This window comes from Sander lucioperca, chromosome 17, assembly GCF_008315115.2.
Source record: "Sander lucioperca isolate FBNREF2018 chromosome 17, SLUC_FBN_1.2, whole genome shotgun sequence".
Lineage (NCBI taxonomy): Eukaryota > Metazoa > Chordata > Actinopteri > Perciformes > Percidae > Sander > Sander lucioperca.
Window position 1 is genome coordinate 10,963,284 of NC_050189.1, and position 18,692 is coordinate 10,981,975.

At 40.7% G+C, this 18,692-nt stretch overlaps 2 protein-coding genes across 2 annotated transcripts in view; both read left to right on the forward strand.

Moving 5' to 3' along the window:
- The window catches only part of LOC118493511, a 124,759-nt gene that overhangs the window by 101,741 nt on the left and 4,326 nt on the right, over nucleotides 1–18,692 (forward strand). The gene's annotated exons all lie outside the window — the stretch shown is intronic.
- Nucleotides 4,488–8,518, forward strand: LOC116053096. Its single transcript, XM_031304017.1, has 4 exons — nucleotides 4,488–4,569; nucleotides 7,041–7,096; nucleotides 7,234–7,593; nucleotides 7,931–8,518. Exons 2-4 carry the CDS (start codon nucleotides 7,048–7,050, stop codon nucleotides 8,212–8,214), a joined length of 693 nt encoding a protein of 230 aa, XP_031159877.1. The 5' UTR covers nucleotides 4,488–4,569; nucleotides 7,041–7,047; the 3' UTR covers nucleotides 8,215–8,518.

Consider the following 18,692-nt stretch of genomic DNA (forward strand, 5'->3'; position numbering starts at 1 on the left):
TTCAAACTCTTGTTTTACAAGCTGGACAACAGGCTGGTCTGTGCTCCGTGGTCGTGTGTCGTGCTGTTGTTTACCTTTTTTCCCTATGGTCTCCGCGGTAAATGTCACAACGCTTTGAACTATGGGTAATTCCCTTTGGTGAAGTCTGCATCGATGCAGACTCACGGAAAGGGCTCGGTAAGAGTGTACTCAAACCCTTTGAAATTCAACATTGGGACAACCCTAAGCCCTTACGAATTTCACAAGAACGCGCACCAAAGTCCGTAAGTCTGTGAGTCCGGACTTTGGGATTGGGCCAAAGATCTAAATGCTAAAGAACTAAATGTTTGTTTCATCTGATGTATGATCTGATTTAATCATTTTTTACACACTGAAATGTTTCTCATGTATTTCAATTCATCACTTTAACAAATGAAGACGTTCAACTTAAGGAATCTTTTGATAATTTTAACTTAAGCTGGCTGTGATATCTGAAAACGTTGCAGCTCTAACTGATCATATTGAACTTCTGATTTGTTGAATTGGAAAAACAAATGGGAGAAACATCTTTATTTGTACATATTTCTTATCTTTTATATTATACTTGTTGTAAGTGTCTTTATTGCACCGTGGGTCTGAGAGAAACATTTTTAATAGCTCTGAATGTCTGGCACATTTTCCAGAATTGACGATAAAGTTGATCCACTGAGTGATTATATATATGAAAACAGTTTCACAATACATTCACAGTAAATAATAAATACTAAGGTATATTTCACATTATAGAAAACAATAGTTACTTTTTATTTTTAAGAACAAAGTGCTTCAGAACTGTTTAGCAGAAGAATAAGAAGATTGTCCACCTGTCCACCAGGTGTCCTCAGACTCTCCTCATCCTGATCACCTGGGTCTCATTACCCAATCACCCTGTCAGCACATATACCAGACCTGGTCCTGGTTGGTCCATGTTGTGTCGGGCCTTAAAAAGCACCAATACCACATTGTAAAAACACTCCACTACAAGTCAAAGATCTGCATTGTTACATAAGTAAAAGTAAATATGTATCACCTAAATATACTTAGAGTACTTAAAATAAAAGTATTGATCAGTAGAGATGTGTAACTGATGTTATGTTTCTTCCTTCAAACAGTTTGGACCCAGAACGTAAGAAGTGAAGCTGCCAAATGTCTCCTCACATCTGGATCAGTTCTGGATCTGACTTGTTCTGCTGGAGGAGACATGAGACTAAAGGAAGTTCTAACACAGCAACAACACAAACAGAAGGTAATATAGAAACATTGCTGCTGGACATCTTACAGCTGCATCTACTAGAAATATCACAGCAGAGACTATGAGAACTTTGCAGCTCTGAGAGAAGTTTTAACTTTGTTCCAATGATGTGATCTGACTTTTGGGCCTCCTGGTGTGTGTTCTGCAGCTGCATGAAGACAGAAAACCAGTGTTTGTATCTGATATCAGGTGCATCAACTCAGTAGTGTTGGACCAGCTCATAAAACACATTTATACCAATTCAGCAAATGTAGAACTGAGACTAAATAAACCGGTAAATATCTGTCTGACATCAGATGGTTTTAACAGCAGTCATATAACAGAAGTTACACAGCTTGGCCAGATGGTGGCGCTGTAGAACAACTTATTTTCCAAAAGCTGTTGGAGTTTTACTAAGAAACAAACTTCCATAGATTACTCAGATCAAGTGACATTAAAAAAATAAAAAAATAAAGAAAATGCTGAATTGTTTCCCAACAATTGTTGCTGCATTAATATGATCTGATTAACTGTTTAGTTCAGTGGTTTATGTGTGGCCCACTGCCCACTCCCTCTTCTCGTGGTGTTCAGGACCGGCCCTGTCTAATTCAGTCTATGGTTTAGGCACAAACACAGCGAGCTCTGCAGCAGACCCGTCCACTGCTCTGTGTTCAGGCCTCTCTAAAATAGAGATAAGCAGTGCTGCTTTTTGTGGTCAGTGTAGCAGCTTCAGTTGATTATAATGGACACGCTCTGCTGCCCACCCTAACATAGCAAGCTATAATCGGCCCTGTTAGACAAGGGTGTCCTATTTCACATGAGGATGTATAGGCTATAGTAGCAGCAGTTGAGAAGCTGCTATAGGACAGGCAGGGGGAGGGAACGACCCACAGATTGAAGATAAAGAGGGACATGTGAGGGTAACACACTCTGACTGCTGTTTCTAAGAAGCAGGCAGGACGGGTGTTTAGCCGACTTTATTTGAAACATGGTCATGTACATGGATCTAAAGGCCCAGACACACATAGCCGATAATCGAATAAGCCCTGACTGCAGTACGCAGATCGAGGAGTGGCTCAATGTGGGTGGAGCTAAATGTTTGATTCCGCCCACTTGCCCAATAGCAACCGGGAAGAGGAAGAATGTGTGTCTGAGTCCATAATATTGCACGCTTTTCTGCCTAGCGGTAAGATGCTGTTCTCTGTTCGTGTAAATTATAAACTAATTTATCGAGAAACCACAAAGTTCATCATTAAATTATTAATGCAAGCAATGTGCAAAGGCCTCATGTTTATGTCAGTCATGTAAATAATAACATTTAGGTAATGGTAGGTGGTAGTGTTTTTGCAATTTTCAAGTAGAAGTAGCCGTTAGACATGCAGTATTATTGTACACACATCCATCACTGTTGTAGAGGTGGTTGTGCAGTCATTTCTCCATTTTCATTAAACAAGTATACTTAAAATCAGCTACTGATCTTTTTTACATCTTGTATTGTTATTGTGCCTATACCAACCACAATCTGTTTCCTTTCTAGAGGAAGCTGAGAACTAGACATAACTTGGAACAGGGAACGGGGTATGTTGCCTGTTGTGGGCGTTTCTTATTTCACTGTTTTCTGCCTTCTCCAACCTTTATTATGGCCCGAGCACCATGAAAGGTAACATGTTTGATCATACCACCAGGAGAGCGAAATACGTTGATACTTGCCATTGTAAAACATTCATGGAAGCTTATGAGAAGTATAAGTGTAAATATATAAGTGTATTATGTAAGAAGTTGTGAGGGCTCATGAAAATGTAAATGTATTACCATTATTATTACTATTATTATGTAGGCTGGTATTTACATTTAAGATACGAAAAGAAACATGTTTTTCCAAAGAACTACATTTTGGCACCTGACCTGATTCTGACCTGAACCCAGAGGTGTAACATATCAGGACAGAGTTGATCAAACAATGCCACGTAATACATTTGACTTCATTATCAGCTCTCCCTGTGTATTTTAATGAAATTATATTATAATCTATATATAATATATATTATATTATAATCGTTATTTTACATTCTACAACGTGGGTTTTCTATATATAATATATATTATATTATAATTGTTATTCTACATTGTACAACATGGGTTTTAGGCCACTCTGTCCATAGGGGCTGCATTGACGTTTGAGAATGTGCTGCCTGATCTCCCCCATTAGATGGCGCCCGCGCGGAGTCAAACGTTTAGCTCCGCCCACATCGTTTGAGAATGTGCTGCCTGATTTCCTCCACCAGATGGCATCCGCACAGAGTCAAACGTTTAGCTCCTCCCACATTTAGCCATGTATAATTTGATTATAATTATAATAATTATAATTTGACATGTATAATCGGCGGGGCGGGCACTGCCGGCAGTCGGACTCAAATGACCCATCTGATTGGTAGAGTGCTAACCCGGAAACGGGGAGCGGAATGAGCGCGACTAGAGTCTCTCAAAATCTGACGAAAATCTTTTAAACTGACCTTTGTTGATCTGAAATGAAGACAGATTCAGCAACTGCATGGCCTATTTCTCACTTAAAATGTTTTCAGACTCAGGTTTCAGTGAACTATTTTAGTACAATATGAGATCGTATTCTGAACAAGCCGCCATGACAGTCTGTCTTTGAATTTCCGGAGAAACCAGACCCACGTGACGCGTTCGTCCAATCAGCAGCTGGTTTTCATTTTTTGGCGACAATACAGATTGGCGCCACCTGCTGTTATGGAGACGTATTACGTCTCGTCTCTTCGGTGTGTTTCGGGGCATTTTTTTGACCAACTCGGGGAGACTGATCAGTCCAACTGCCTTTTCTGCCGAGGGTTGGCCGTCTGGTCTGTGTGTCTGTAGCTTTAGGTGTAATTTACAGGGGAGATGGGGGGGGGGGTTAACCCCCCAATAATCAATACTGGCCATTGCAACCTGCCCCAAAAAACTATTATAATTTCCTTTACATATATAAAGACATTTGCACCATAAATTGATGCAGAAAATGCACAAATTGTTGCAGAAATATTCACCAGAAAGCAGAAAATGAAGTGTTTGATGTTCCCCCCAATGAAAATTAAATGATTCACCTGGCCAGGTGAATCATTAATGAAGGTGCTCTAGTCCTAGCAAGGCATTTCCTGTCATCTCTTAATACAAACCCATGCTGCACAGTTGGGTGGTTTGTGGTTTTGCTCATGAAATTTTACTAGCTGTGTTTGAGAAAAGGGATCAGACTCACAAACTGGAACTCTGCCCTCTGGTCTCCTGGTTTGGATCTTAAATGACTGAAGACACACAAGGTAATGTGTTGATGTGTTGATGTTGGTGTTGTCATGATATGAATCCTGTTGTACAGATTTAGTGTGTGAGGGTTGGTGGATTAGACAAGACGTTAACAGATAATAATGTGGTTGGTTCACTTAGTAAAGAGACAATTCAACAAGTGTGGAAAAGGCAAACAAGCTGAAGGGACTATCCAACGACTGACATTAGCGCAGGGTGTGGCAAAGGCAAGCAAACGTTGACTGTACCATGAGACGTCCAGAGAAGATATTTTGCATTTAAAACGTAACAAGGAGAAAATGTTTTTAATCCTTTAAAGTAAGTAGCGCTTTATGCTCCTGTGTGTGCGGTCGAATCAGCTGATTGCTGTGTGTTCTTTGTTAAGTGCGCACTAGCTGAGACGACATGTTATTACAGGCCTGTATGTTTCGGTTTAACAACAGACTATGTTAACTGGCGACCGTAAGCCAATTGCGTCTGTTGTTGTAGTGACGACAGCTGTTGAAAACAGGAAGAGAATACGCAGCTGTCCGCGTGAATGCCTTGACTTGGATTCGAACTCATACTAAAATAAATGAGACTCAGCAGTTGAACCCAGTGCGCCATTGCATGAACTCACGTCACAGAGTCCTGCCTGTTATGGTGAAGTGCGCAGCAGAGTTACTGTCTGGTACGAAAATGTTCTGCAAAACTATGAGCTCGAACGCATTGAAATGACTTGATTAAATACCTGACCGTTTTCAAATTTCACGAACTAATAGAAATCTGCACACATACTGCTTCTTGACATTTTCCGTGTAAACATTGAGGCGTTTTACACGCATGCGCAGACCGCAGCTGCAGGATACATAGATACTTGTTATTGGCACTTTCCTCCACTAGATGACATCAACGGTCTCTTAAAAAAAGTGTGCTTCACAAAATGTTCTTTAGTTTTATTAAAAAAATATATAAATATAGTATATAAAATACATATTTGTTTTAAATGAAGTCGTCGCAGGTTTCATCTCACTAAATTAACACTGACTCCATCTAGAAAATAATTTGACAAGCCAAGGCAGAAGACGGTACCTATACCTCGCTCCGTCATCCAATTTTCCTTTCTTTAAACATGGCAAACTAATGCATGGCCCCGGTGATAAGTGGTGTAGGTTAATGAATAAAGATGTTAGTCAGTCTGTGACGGAATATTTAGAGTTTTATTCTTATCTTTATTCAAGAGCGCATTCTTTCAATTTGAGAGCATTTCTCACTGATATTACATTCAGATTTTGTAATAATTTCCCTCAAAATCTTGCTCTCACACTCAAATAGCCACTGTTCGTGCTTGGATTTGCTCTGCTTGTGCTCAAACTTTCTGCTTGGACTCAGATATGTTGTTGTTTGGACAGATATGAATTACCACATGTTTAACCAAACGAGGAAAAAATACAAAAATGGGGTCATTAAATACCAGTTGTAAATACACACATACTGTCCGTCATATGTCGTTCAATTTAGCTAAACAATAAAGAAAATCTATTTGTTTGAGGACATCAAGCTAGGCTATATGCTCGCGTCATATGCTATATGCTTAATTTAAGTTTTTTCCCCGTTTCCTGAAGGGTGCAGGTGAAAGAGCGTCGACCATTCTGTGCACATTGTTGACATATAGTAGCTAATAATAAAGCGATGGACGACAGGGGATAATAAACTCGGTTACAGTGCAGCCGTCCGCAACAGACGTTCTAACTTAAAACAAACGCACCCTCAGTGGGGCAGGGATCATTTCATTGGTCAACACTACACCTGGCATTGTATTGTCTAGGGAATTTAGATAGTGTTGTAACAACACAAAAAAATCCCAGCGATTTCCGAGAGAATATTTGCAAGCGCGCAGAATCAGCCTGAGTGTGAGGAGAAGGGCCAAAGCTGAGAGCAGAAAATCTGTTCAAACAACAACATATCTGAGTCCAAGCAGAAAGTTTGAGCACAAGCAGAGCAAATCCAAGCGTGAGCAGTGACTATTTGAGTGTGAGAGCAAGGTTTTGAGGAAAATTATTACAAAATCTGAATGTAATATCAGTGTGAAATGCTCTCAAATTGAAAGAATGCAGTCTTGAGTAAAGATAGGAATATAACTCCATAAAGATCCGTGTTTCTCCATGCCCTAGAAGAGAATAACAATAGGGGCGGAGTTGGGTTTTGTTCCACCCAATAAAAAGTTTTTAAAAATGTGTGCAGAAAATACAAGTACCATTTCTAACTTCTGATTGGGTGTAGGCAGTCTAAAGCCTGCCTCCAAAAGCCAATTACGCCCCAACCAACCTCTAACTTTCGATCCTTCTGTCGCATTCTGCAACTTCTTGTGACAGACATACATTACTGTGTCTGTCAAGTCAGTCAAGTGTAATAAGTAACACAGAGGAAGAAGTATAAACAGACTGTATATGTCCTCTCTCTGTCCTGTAATAAGTGAACTTTGAGCTCATGTGTTCTCCTCTCACAGGGAGAAGATGATCTGCAGCATCCTGCTGCTCATCATCCTGACCTCCTGTGTCTCTGGTTAGTTTACAGCTTCACTTTATTATCCACTAACACTAAACAAAGAATCACTAAAGTGTCCACAGAAACATGTGGAGATGGAGTTTAAAGTTGTCAGTGTGTCTGCTCCTCACTTTCCCTCTCTGTCTCCTCAACAGGAACATTTGTAGTGAATGTGACCCAGACCTCCTATCAGGCAGAGGAGAACCACGACATCACACTGGAGTGGACCTTCACAACCAACCCTCACAGTTCCTCCAACTCTCTTAATATCTTCTGTGAACTGATAACTGATCTCAAGAATCCAGTCCTGTTTCATCTCCATGAAGGAGTTGAGGTCCCAGAGTCTCAGGATGAACAGTTTGCAGGACGAGTCCAGTGGGACAAAGACGTTCTCAGAGAAGGACGACTCAGACTTCATGTGTCCAGACTCAGGACTGAAGACTCGGGACTGTACAAGTGTCAAGTAATCACAAGTCATGGGAGTAACTCTGGTAAATGTTGGCTCAATGTCACTGGTAAGTTGATTCAGAAGAACTGGAGTTTTTCTGTTTGTACTTAAAAAATGAAAGATGGGCGCCGGACAGCTCAGTTGGTAGAGCACGCACCCATATATAGAGGTTTACTCCTCGACACAGCAGGCCCGGGTTCGACTCCGACCTGCGGCCCTTTGCTACATGTCATTCCCCTCTCTCTCCCCTTTCATGTATCCAGCTGTCCTATCAAAATAAAGGCCGAAAATGCCCAAAAAATTATCTTAAAAAAAAAATGAAAGATGCAGATTATATAGTCATTTTCACTGAAACAGGTTTCCTTCCTGTCAATCAGCCACATTATATTTTCTGTTCTTTACAGCAGCTGCTGATGAGCCCAAACCTCAGAGACCAACAGTGAGACCAGAACCAAAGAGTCTGAAAAACATCTGGATCCTCTACGTTAGACTGACAGCAGCAGCAGTGCCAGCAGCCTCTGTACTGATTCTCTGTCTCTTGTCTTTCAATCCTTGTTTTACTAAATCTACTGTTAATAAAAGAAATCACCCACAGTTTGCAGCTGTACAGATGTCGAGTTTATCAGAGAAAGGAGCCATCAGGACTAACAGAACCCAGTCTGGAGGACCCTCTTTAAATGAGTCGTAAATGAGAACATAAAGTCACAGTCATAAAAGTCACAGTCATAAAAACTAAATCAGACTCCTAGAGTCTGTCCTCCTTCTGTTCTTAGTGTCAGAAAACTATTTGATATAAAATGTATATTATTATGTTTTAAATATTGTTCATGTAAATATGTACTACTTGTTTCAGTCTAAATTGTTATTACAGCAGAAATAACTAATATCAGTGTAAATAATGCTTTCATTGAGTGAAGTGTTTGGCAGCTTTTAAATAATCAAGGAATACAACTTGGTGACCTTTTCTTAAATAAAAAAAATAATAAAAATGACCACAGCTTGTGTGTTTTCTTGTTTTCTTTTAGGTAGTGTTTCCATTCTTGCTTGATCTTTACCTTCAATGTAAAATATTTGTAATCCAGAAGAGTCAGAGAAAATAATGTTGCTGCTGAAACATCTGAGATATGATTTGGTTTTTTACTACAACAGAAAAAGCAAATTAGGTGAATCAAATTTGGTAAATTACAGCAAATAAAGATAGCACACAGAACAATATGGAGACATCTTCCTGCTTCTTCTTCTTCTTCTTGCATTTCAGTTCCAGAGACATTTAAACCACAATGCAACTGGAGCACCACCTCTTCCATTCATGTGTGTTATTATGCTGAGCTGATAGCATGCAGGTTAACTGTGGAGACTTGATGATCAACTCCTTCAACAAGACCAGCTGACTCCCAGTAAAAAGCTCCCTCTGCTGGTTCATCTTTAACTCCACAGCTTTTCTTTAACCTTTAAAACCCATTCAGTGAGACGACCACACAAGAGTTGTTACTGAAAACATGTTTATTTTACAGAACTAAAAGAGAAGAGAACTGAAGACAAACTGTGATAGAGAGAGAGAAAGAGAGAGAGAGAGAGAGAGAGAGAGAGAGAGAGAGAGAGAGAGAGAGAGAGAGAGAGCGAGAGAGAGAAATAACAATTATAAAAACTTAAAAAGGGTGAGTTTAAGTGTTCTGGGGTTGAGTCCTGCAGGTTTGTACATCTAAAATATAACTGTGGATCTCAACACGTTACTGTAAAACGTCTTGTTAAAACAGAGTTGTACCTTTCTAGATTGAAAGTGTTTGTCTCGTCCTGCAGGCTGCAGCTCAGTCTGAACTTTGAACTGCAGGAGACACAACTGGGACCTCTGCAGGACATGAAGAGACATGATGGTCCCACTCAAGTTTCAACACATTCACATATATACATACATATTACTGTTTTTCTTTTCTTTTTGACATACTTACTGTTCTCAGTATGAAACATACACACCCCTGCTTCATAGTAAGAGTATCTGCCTCTCTGTCCCTCTTCTCAGACTAAACCTGTTCGAGTCGTGATTCACTCGAATTGACTCACGAATCGCGAGTATCTAGTATCATTAACCCGGTTCAGTTGAGTCCTACTACAATTCAATCTAAAATGATAACAGCGCCACACACAAACCTCTTGCAACATTAGCTTCTACTATGCTAGCCATCTTAGCTGCAAAAAGCTTTATAACTTACAATTGCGTAGGCAACAGCAACTCCACAAGTCAACACAAGCGCCTGAGTGAGCAGAGAGACAGTCCCGACTAGCAGCCGGAAGCTCGCAGACCATGGGATTCACTCAAAAACTCACGAGTCAACGAGGGCTCGTGAGTTGTCAGTGATTCATGAGTTGTCGGTGATTCATGAGTTGTCGGATGATTCATGAGTTGTCAGATGATTCATGAGTTGTCAGTGATTCATGAGTTGTCAGTGATTCATGAGTTGTCAGATGATTCATGAGTTGTCAGTGATTCATGAGTTGTCAGTGATTCATGAGTTGTCAGATGATTCATGAGTTGTCGGTGATTCATGAGTTGTCGGATGATTCATGAGTTGTCAGATGATTCATGAGTTGTCAGTGATTCATGAGTTGTCAGTGATTCATGAGTTGTCAGATGATTCATGAGTTGTCAGTGATTCATGAGTTGTCAGTGATTCATGAGTTGTCAGATGATTCATGAGTTGTCAGTGATTCATGAGTTGTCGGATGATTCATGAGTTGTCGGATGATTCATGAGTTGTCGGTGATTCATGAGTTGTCAGATGATTCATGAGTTGTCGGATGATTCATGAGTTGTCGGATGATTCATGAGTTGTCGGATGATTCATGAGTTGTCAGTGATTCATGAGTTGTCAGATGATTCATGAGTTGTCAGATGATTCATGAGTTGTCAGTGATTCATGAGTTGTCAGATGATTCATGAGTTGTCAGTGATTCATGAGTTGTCGGATGATTCATGAGTTGTCGGATGATTCATGAGTTGTCGGTGATTCATGAGTTGTCTGTGATTCAGCCGCGAATCAGCCGGCTATGTGAGTGGATCTGGTTCAGATGAGCGAGTGAAGTCTCTCCTCGAGCTCAGGGTAAAGCAAATCCACAACAAAAGCCATTCTTTCACTTTTGAAAAAAATACAATGTTCTGCAAATAGCCTAACTAGGCCTACTGTAGGTTTGGTGTATAAATGTAGTATGTTAAAATGCAATTAGGGCGAGCAGACAGTCCGTAAGCTCACCTCGCCGACAACTCATGTTTTTTTTTTTTGTCTTCAAAAAACTTACAGATACACATACACATTGAAAACCTTACATGCATACATACATATATGAAAAAGAGGCACATGGAACTTACATTAAAGAGGTTGTAAGTCATTGTGAATGTTCAGAGTCCGGATGGCTTTCTTATTTGTCAGTCCTATTAAAGTTTCAAAATATAATTTCATGTTATTTTTAAATGAATATTCAGTTTTCTTTCAGACCATTCACATTTATGGATATAACGTTTTCCAAATAAAATTAAAAGATTCTAAATGAAAACATGGCATTGTATCCAAAACAAAAGCTTGCCTTGGATGTAGCATACAATACTGACTCAAGTGACTCGCACAACCCGGATCAGTTTAGTGAGTGACTCAGAATAACCCGAATCGAGTTTGCCAGGCCTATCTCAGACACACCCCCACTTCCCTCTGCAGCTCTATGAAGAGTTATTGTTCTTCTCCACCTGTCCACCAGGTGTCCTCAGACTCTCCTCATCCTGATCACCTGTGTCTCATTACCCAATCACCCTGTCAGCACATATACCAGACCTGGTCCTGGTTGGTCCATTAGCCTAACTCTCTCTCTCTCTGGGAGAATAAAACCCAGATCATCAAATGGTCCATTATAATTTTATCATGAGGACTCACTTCACCCAGCAAAAACTTGCCAAATTCTCATGAAGTCACTCCCCCAACTGTTCATTCTGCCCCAGGGTACTGCTGGCACACATAGCATCATATGATGTGGGAATGTACAGCAGTCAATAGATTCTGGTGCTCTGTGTCCTCAGCACTATCAACAGTTGTTGGAAAGAATGTACCTTCTTCCCCTGCATTTCTTTTACTGAATGATGACACAGGATGCTTCTTTCCCATTCCTTTCCGTCATATTATGTCAGCTGGTAAAACAGCTGCAAAGAAATTGGGGGCAACGCGGTGGAAGCATCCACACTCACTTGGTATACCACAATGGTATTTGTCATTAATGGACATTCTGAGTTTAGAGAGTTCTGTGGCCAATATAAATGGTGCAAAACCAGATAATGTTAAGTTGTTAAACGGTATTAGAGAGGGCCTAATTTTGTGTGAGTTTTTTTTTGTTGTTGTGTGGCATCTAACATGTGTGATATGGCGTTAGAGCCTCTTTACACCCAAACAGGTGTTTTCAGTTATTCTGGCTGATTAGACTCTGTTCAGGGGCCTGTTTCACAAAAGCAGAATATATAAATCCAGGATAACTGATAAAGCGAGGCTTGACCTAGTCTAATCTGTGCATCGTGGCTTGGTGCGTTTCACGAAGGCCAAGCCAGGCTGAGGAGGAGCGACTAGGTCGAGCCAGGCTGAAGTAATTCAGATAGATGCGCGTCAACGGCTTTCCTCAAAAGACCGCAAGGTCGATCACAGATTTACTGATGCCAAAATGGAGAATACGCATTGTACATACTTTATACAGAGTGAGCAGCAGCTTCTTGTGGAAGTATGATGATGTGAAACACATTTTTTGTATAAAAAGAAAAGAAACACGGCCGCTGTAATGAAACAGCGAGAGAAAGCGTAGCAGACGATCACGGACCGACTGAATGCGTAAGTAGCCTAAATATATACATTAACTGACCACTGCTCTGAACTGAAACCGTCATAATCATTCCATTCAAGGATTAGACTACTAATCATTTGCACAAATTAACAGTTGTACTCTTTGCCTTAAAAGTAAGCAGAAGATAATGTTACTCAGGAAATTTACCATGAAGATCAATTTTCTACAATGCTAGAGTATGATGCGTAAATATCTCTTTCACTCTGTTCCTCCCTCTCTCTCATGGGCTAAAATATACATTTCCTAAGTTTCCATATTAACTTCCACTGCTCGCTTTTAATGCAAAGTGTACAACCGTTTGCTTTTGCAAATGACAAGGGACTCATTGAACGGTTTCAGTTAAGAGCAGTAGTTCATCAATGTATATTTTTAGACTATCATTCAGTCTGTCCGCTATTATCAGCCATGCTTTTTCTCGCGTTTTTTTTAATCTTTTTATAGAGGACGAGTTTCCTTCTCTACATATTATATGCCTTGCTCCCTTGTGGACATAGAAAATACACTGAAGAAATTGGACTCTAAAATCTATAAACTATAAAGATAATTAAGTGATAAATTCCATGCACACTGTAAAGATGAATGGAACAGAGTATATTCATCAGTTATTTTCCCCAGCAAAACATAAGGTCAAAAACCATTGAGGTGTCCTCTCCCTGTTGTTACATGAATGTACAGTAGCCTACATCACTAGATAGTTACTGGTCCAGTGAACTAGGACTATAATTTGGGAGGATTGTACAATTAGGATGTTCTTTAAATTGTACAATCCTCCCAAATTATAGTCCCAGTTTACTGGACAACACAATTTGTGTGCTAAGAATGCCAAATACAATGCACATGGAAGTGGATCAAACATGATCCTTATTAATGAATCAACTAAATTAATTCAAGGTGCATTGGTCAACTATAGAAATGTACAGTATTGTATGTATTGCCCTTAGTAACAGACTTCATTTAAAACACATTTGAAATTTTATCAGCCTTTTCTAATTATCGCAACAACTGCCATAATATATTCATCAAACTTCTAACAACAATATGAACAGCAGTCTTCATACAGCAATATAACAGTAACAATGACTGTCACATGAATAATTATTAAAAAAAATAATGGTCCCAACTTTAAATAATAACAGTACTTAAATGAACAGCAATATGCACTTGTTGTATTTTAATCCAGGCTGATAACAATAGGGTAAAACCACTGCTCGGTGATCAGAAAAGGCTCCAGGATTAAATAAATCCTGGCTGTTAGCCTGGTCGGGAGCAGACTAGCTGCACAGAATAAATCTCCATGGTGATTTATGTGCCTCCACTTTCGTGAAACCGAGTCAAGGCTTAAATCATCCAGGATAACTGATAAATCCCGGCTTAATCCCTTATCTTGGTTTTGTGAAACAGGCCCCAGGTTGAAGGTGGGCCGGAGCTTTGATGGGAACTTATTAGGTCACAAATTCTCTATACCAATAAGGATGATAAAGGTGTCATTTGTCCCGCCCTAACATGTGCAACAACACTAACAGTGGACTCAAGGAGATGTCAATCACTCAGTGTAACCACACCCACACAGTCCTGGAAAAGGTCCAATAAGCCACAATAACTATAACACCTGTGTGGGTGTTCAGAGCCTTTAACACTAGCTGAATGCTATGAAGTGTGTACTGACGTACATTCATGTGTCATGTTTCACCACATACATCTTGAGGCAAGATGGCCGCCAGGGTGCAGCCACAGTGTTTGGCAGGTCCTGTGTGTCTGCCACAAAAGTATATCAAAAACCCTTGGATTTTGCCATGCTTGTCTGGTCTTTTCCTGTCTTTCTACCTCCTCTTGAGTTGAACGTGTCCAAGGAAAATGGATAACTCAACTATCTATCCAGCAAAGAGGAGCCAACATCTTTTGTATGCAAGAATCCTGGATTGTGGATATGCCAGGCCACCCCCAGGTAAACTTGATCAAACAGCATCTAGATCATTCCTTGGGGTTGTGAATCTTTTGATGATAATACTTCTGACTGGTGATGTTGAGCAAAACCCTGGACCTGTTTTAAGTCCTGTGCTACAGCTACAGCTGTTCCCTGGGCTAACACCACCTTTGCTAACTGGGCTACAGCAGTTCCCTGGGCTAATACCACCTCTGCTACCTGGGCTACAGCAGCCTCCTGGGCTAACTCTATCTCTGCTACCTGGGCTACAGCAGCCTCCTGGGCTAACTCTATCTCTGCTACCTGGGCTACAGCAGCCTCCTGGGCTAACTCTATCTCTGCTACCTGGGCTACAGCATTTCTCTGGGCTAATACCACCACTGCTACCTGGATTACAGCAGCTCCCTGGGCAAATACCATCACAGCTACCTGGGCTACAGCAACTCCCTGGGTTAATACCATCTCTGCTATGAATGAAATGTTTTCAACTCAGTGCATGTCCTTCAGTTAATGTTGATACAGCGTTAAAGTCTAGTTCAGCTACTAAGAAACAAACTCCCATAGCTTACTGAGTTCAAGTGACATTTAAAAAAAATAAATAAAATAAAATATGCTGAATCGTTTCCCAACAATTGTTGCTGCATTAATATGATCTCATTAACCGTTTAGTTCAGTGGTTTATGTGTGGCCTGCCCCCTCTTCTCGTCGTGTTCAGGACCGGCCCTGTCTTGTTCAGTTTATGGTTTAGGCACAAACACAGCGAGCTCTGCAGCAGACCCGTCCACTGCTCTGTGTTCAGGCCTCTCTAAAATAGAGATGAGCAGCGCTGCTTTCTGTGGTCAGCGTAGCAGCTTCGGTTGATTATAATGGACAGGCTATAACTGCCCCTGTTAGACAAGGGTGCCCTATTTCACATGAGGATGTATAGGCTGTAGCAGCAGCAACTGAGAAGCTGCTATAGGACAGGTAGGGGGAGGGAATGACCCACAGATTAAAGATAAAGAGGGACATGTGAGGGTAACACACTCTGACTGCTCTTTCTAAGAAGCAGGCAGGACGGGCATTTAGCTGACTTTATTTGAAACATGGTCATGTACATGCATCTTAGGTGTAATTGACATAATCAATACTGGTCATTGCAACCCACCCCAAAAAACTATTATAATTTCCTTTACATAAATAAAGACATTTGCACCCTAAATTGATGCATTCACCAGAAAGCAGAAAATGAAGCGTATGACGCTTGAAATTTCAATTTTGCTCGAAAGTGGGGATCTCAAATCTCTCCCTCCCAATGTTGAACCCAAAGTTATGCCCTTGACATGCATTAATGATGGACATCACTCCCTTGTTAAAAATATCTTCCTGTGAGCATGTATAGTTGTGTGTTGTGTGTTTAGTTATCTTTTATAAGTACATGTACAGACAATAATATAAACCAGTCTTAAAACACAGAGATTGGTTGAGTTTAGTATTTGTATGTGTTTCTGTGCATGTAAAAATGTCCATTGTGCTTTCATTAAATACTGTATGTTTGACCAGAGGATTCTGTAGGTATGTGTGAGGAGGAAGAGGTATAAAATGTGGTATGTTATGCACCTTAGTAAATCTTCTTGATCTTTTGATTTTTTAAATACACACTGAGTTGTAGATATTTCTATCAGTAGTTGTATTGACAGATTTCCAACAGAACTAACAAAGCTTCCTTTATTATCGGCTTTAACAAGATTCAAATGAGCTGTAACTAAAACTGGTGCTTATTCAAATCAAAATGTGTCACCCAGCACAGCACACCTGCCTGGTCTGTAAATCTGAGTGTGATCTTATACTTTTGTCTATGTAAGTGAGGACATTTTTGGAAAGTGTGGGCATTTTGTCATGTCCTAGATTAGAGTTAGCGTAAGTGTTGGGGTTAGACACGCAGGTGTGATTATTAGTTATGTATTAGGTCAAGGAGGATCAAGCAGGCAGTCGTCACCGCAGATGTTTGGTTTTCCATTGTAAACATGACGGCAGCTGTGTTGTCTCAGTCTGTGGAGGCTACAGAAACCACACCGAGACAAAGTATACAGAAGCTCATTTTACCATTATCATCCTATTATTATAAATATATAGACGTATTTGAATTGAACTTGGACATAGAGGTGAAGTGGGGCTGTGATATACAGCCAGTATATTTGGAGGAGATACTCAGACACAGGAGTCCACAGACGGAGGAAGACGGCTACGAAAACCATTAAATATTAAATGGAATCAGCAAAAAACTTAACATTATTGTTCGACATCCCACTACGAGACTCTGTACCAAATTTGGCGAAGATCAACCATTAGGGGGTGCTATAATCAACATAGACGTGTTTTGCCAATAACTCAATGCATGTAAAAGGAAGAATTGCAATTTCTTTGCCGTAGTAATGGCTATCAACATGAAACTTGTTATGCTTGTTCGTCATGCTACTCTGAGGGTCTGTACCAAATGTGGTGAAGATCGGCCATTAGGGGGCGCTGTAATCAACATAGACACGTTTTGGCCTATAACTCTGTGAATGTAAATGAAAAATTTGTAATTGCAATTTACTACAGGCATTGCAGCACACGCGTTGCAATATTTCCTTCTGTTTGCATCGCAGCCGTCCCGCTTTGGGTACCGCTTCGCGGGCTCCGTAGGTTGCCAGGGGTGGCTCGTGCCAGGGGGGACTCGGACTTGGACCCCGTCATAACTGCTTGCAGTTCTAGTTTTTTATACAACCACCTGCTGGTTGATGTGTAATTTTTCTTTTCCCAGTTACGCGTCACACTCTCGAACCCCCCTGAAAGTTTCACCTGCATGTAGGCGGCAGTACTACTTTTACCTCCGTAAAAATAAAAATAATCTTTACAATTCTGATAGGGTTTCCAGCTGGTACTGGGATCCGTGTTGCCTTGCAAACGTGGGATCCCAGCACCCTCGAGCTTAGACCCCTAATTAAAACAGAGCACAGATCTGAGTTGGCTGCAAGCAACAGATCACAAATCACTTTAGCATAGTTTATGTACAGCATTTACACACACAAATACATAGTTTTATTTATATATATATATATATATATATATATATATATATATAATACACAGCATATAAATAAATATGTGCAGTATATACAGCATATATTTACTTTTGTCAGTTAATAATATTCAAATGGTGTACATGCATGCATGTATATCAGGCCGTATGAAACGTTCGTACATATAGCCACGAAAGGTAAAGCACTGTAATTCATATGTCTTTCATGTATTTTTTGCAGTATGTACAGTGACGGACTGTCCATCTGGAATTTGGGCAAATGCCAGAAGGGCCGCCCCCTTTGGACCCGTATGGGCCACTACTAAAAATGTGTCCATGGTTAATTTATTTTATGCATGCACCCACATATATTTAAGCTTGTACTGCGGCAAGGTGCCTCGGCAGAAAAGGCAGTTGGACTGATCAGTGTCCCCGAGTTGCTCAAAAATGTGCCTCAGAACACATCAAAGCGACGAGACGTAATACATCTCCATAACAGCAGGCGGCGCTAATCTGTATTGTCGCCCAAAAATGAAAACCGGCAACTGATTGGACGAACGCGTCACATGGGTCTGGTTTCTCCGGAAAATTCAAAGACAGACTGTCATGGCGGCTTGTTCCGAATACGATCTCATGCTGTACTAAAATAGTTCACCAAAACTTATTTCTGAAAACATTTTAAGTGAGAAATAGGCCATGCAGCTGCTGAATCTGTCTTCATTTCAGCTTTTGAGAGACTCTAGTCACGCTCATTCCACTCCCCGTTTCCGGGTTAGCACTCTACCAATCAGATGGGTCATTTGAGTCTGACTGCTGGCAGTGCCTACCCCTGCCGATTATACATGTCAAATCGGCCAAAATGAAGGACGACGGCCCTCGGACGGACGACGGCATGGAACACACCAAACGGACTTGAGTCACTAACCTCGCCAGACTGTCCAACGGCCAATTATCGGCTTGGTGTGTCAGCGCCTTAAGAGCACTCTGGACCGCGTGGAGAGGAGGTCGGGGTGGATGGGTGGTCATAAAACAGCGCTTTCAACATAAGGAGGGGAGTTTCTGGGCAAACACAAGGTTTTCACCCAGCAAACTTTTATTCATGTCCCGGGAGTGCTTTCATCTAAACCACAATCTTTTTTATAAAATCTTACGTAGCCGTTTCAGTGCCTAACTTAACTGTTGGCGCCACATGACGCTCACTTTTTTCAGCTAAACTTAACTGTATGTCTGCTAAAACGACCGGCAGCTCGCAGTGCTCTGTACCCGGCTCAAAGTCACCTTTTGTCAGTTAAACTTAATTAGCAAACATCCTCTGAAATGACCGACAGCT

Coding starts and splice junctions, on each gene's coding strand:
- LOC116053096 (XM_031304017.1), top strand. CDS start 7,048: ATGATCTGCAGCATCCTGCTGCTCATCATCCTGACCTCCTGTGTCTCT. Junction 7,097..7,233: donor CCTGACCTCCTGTGTCTCTG/GTTAGTTTACAG, acceptor TCTCCTCAACAG/GAACATTTGTAGTGAATGTG. Junction 7,594..7,930: donor ATGTTGGCTCAATGTCACTG/GTAAGTTGATTC, acceptor TGTTCTTTACAG/CAGCTGCTGATGAGCCCAAA.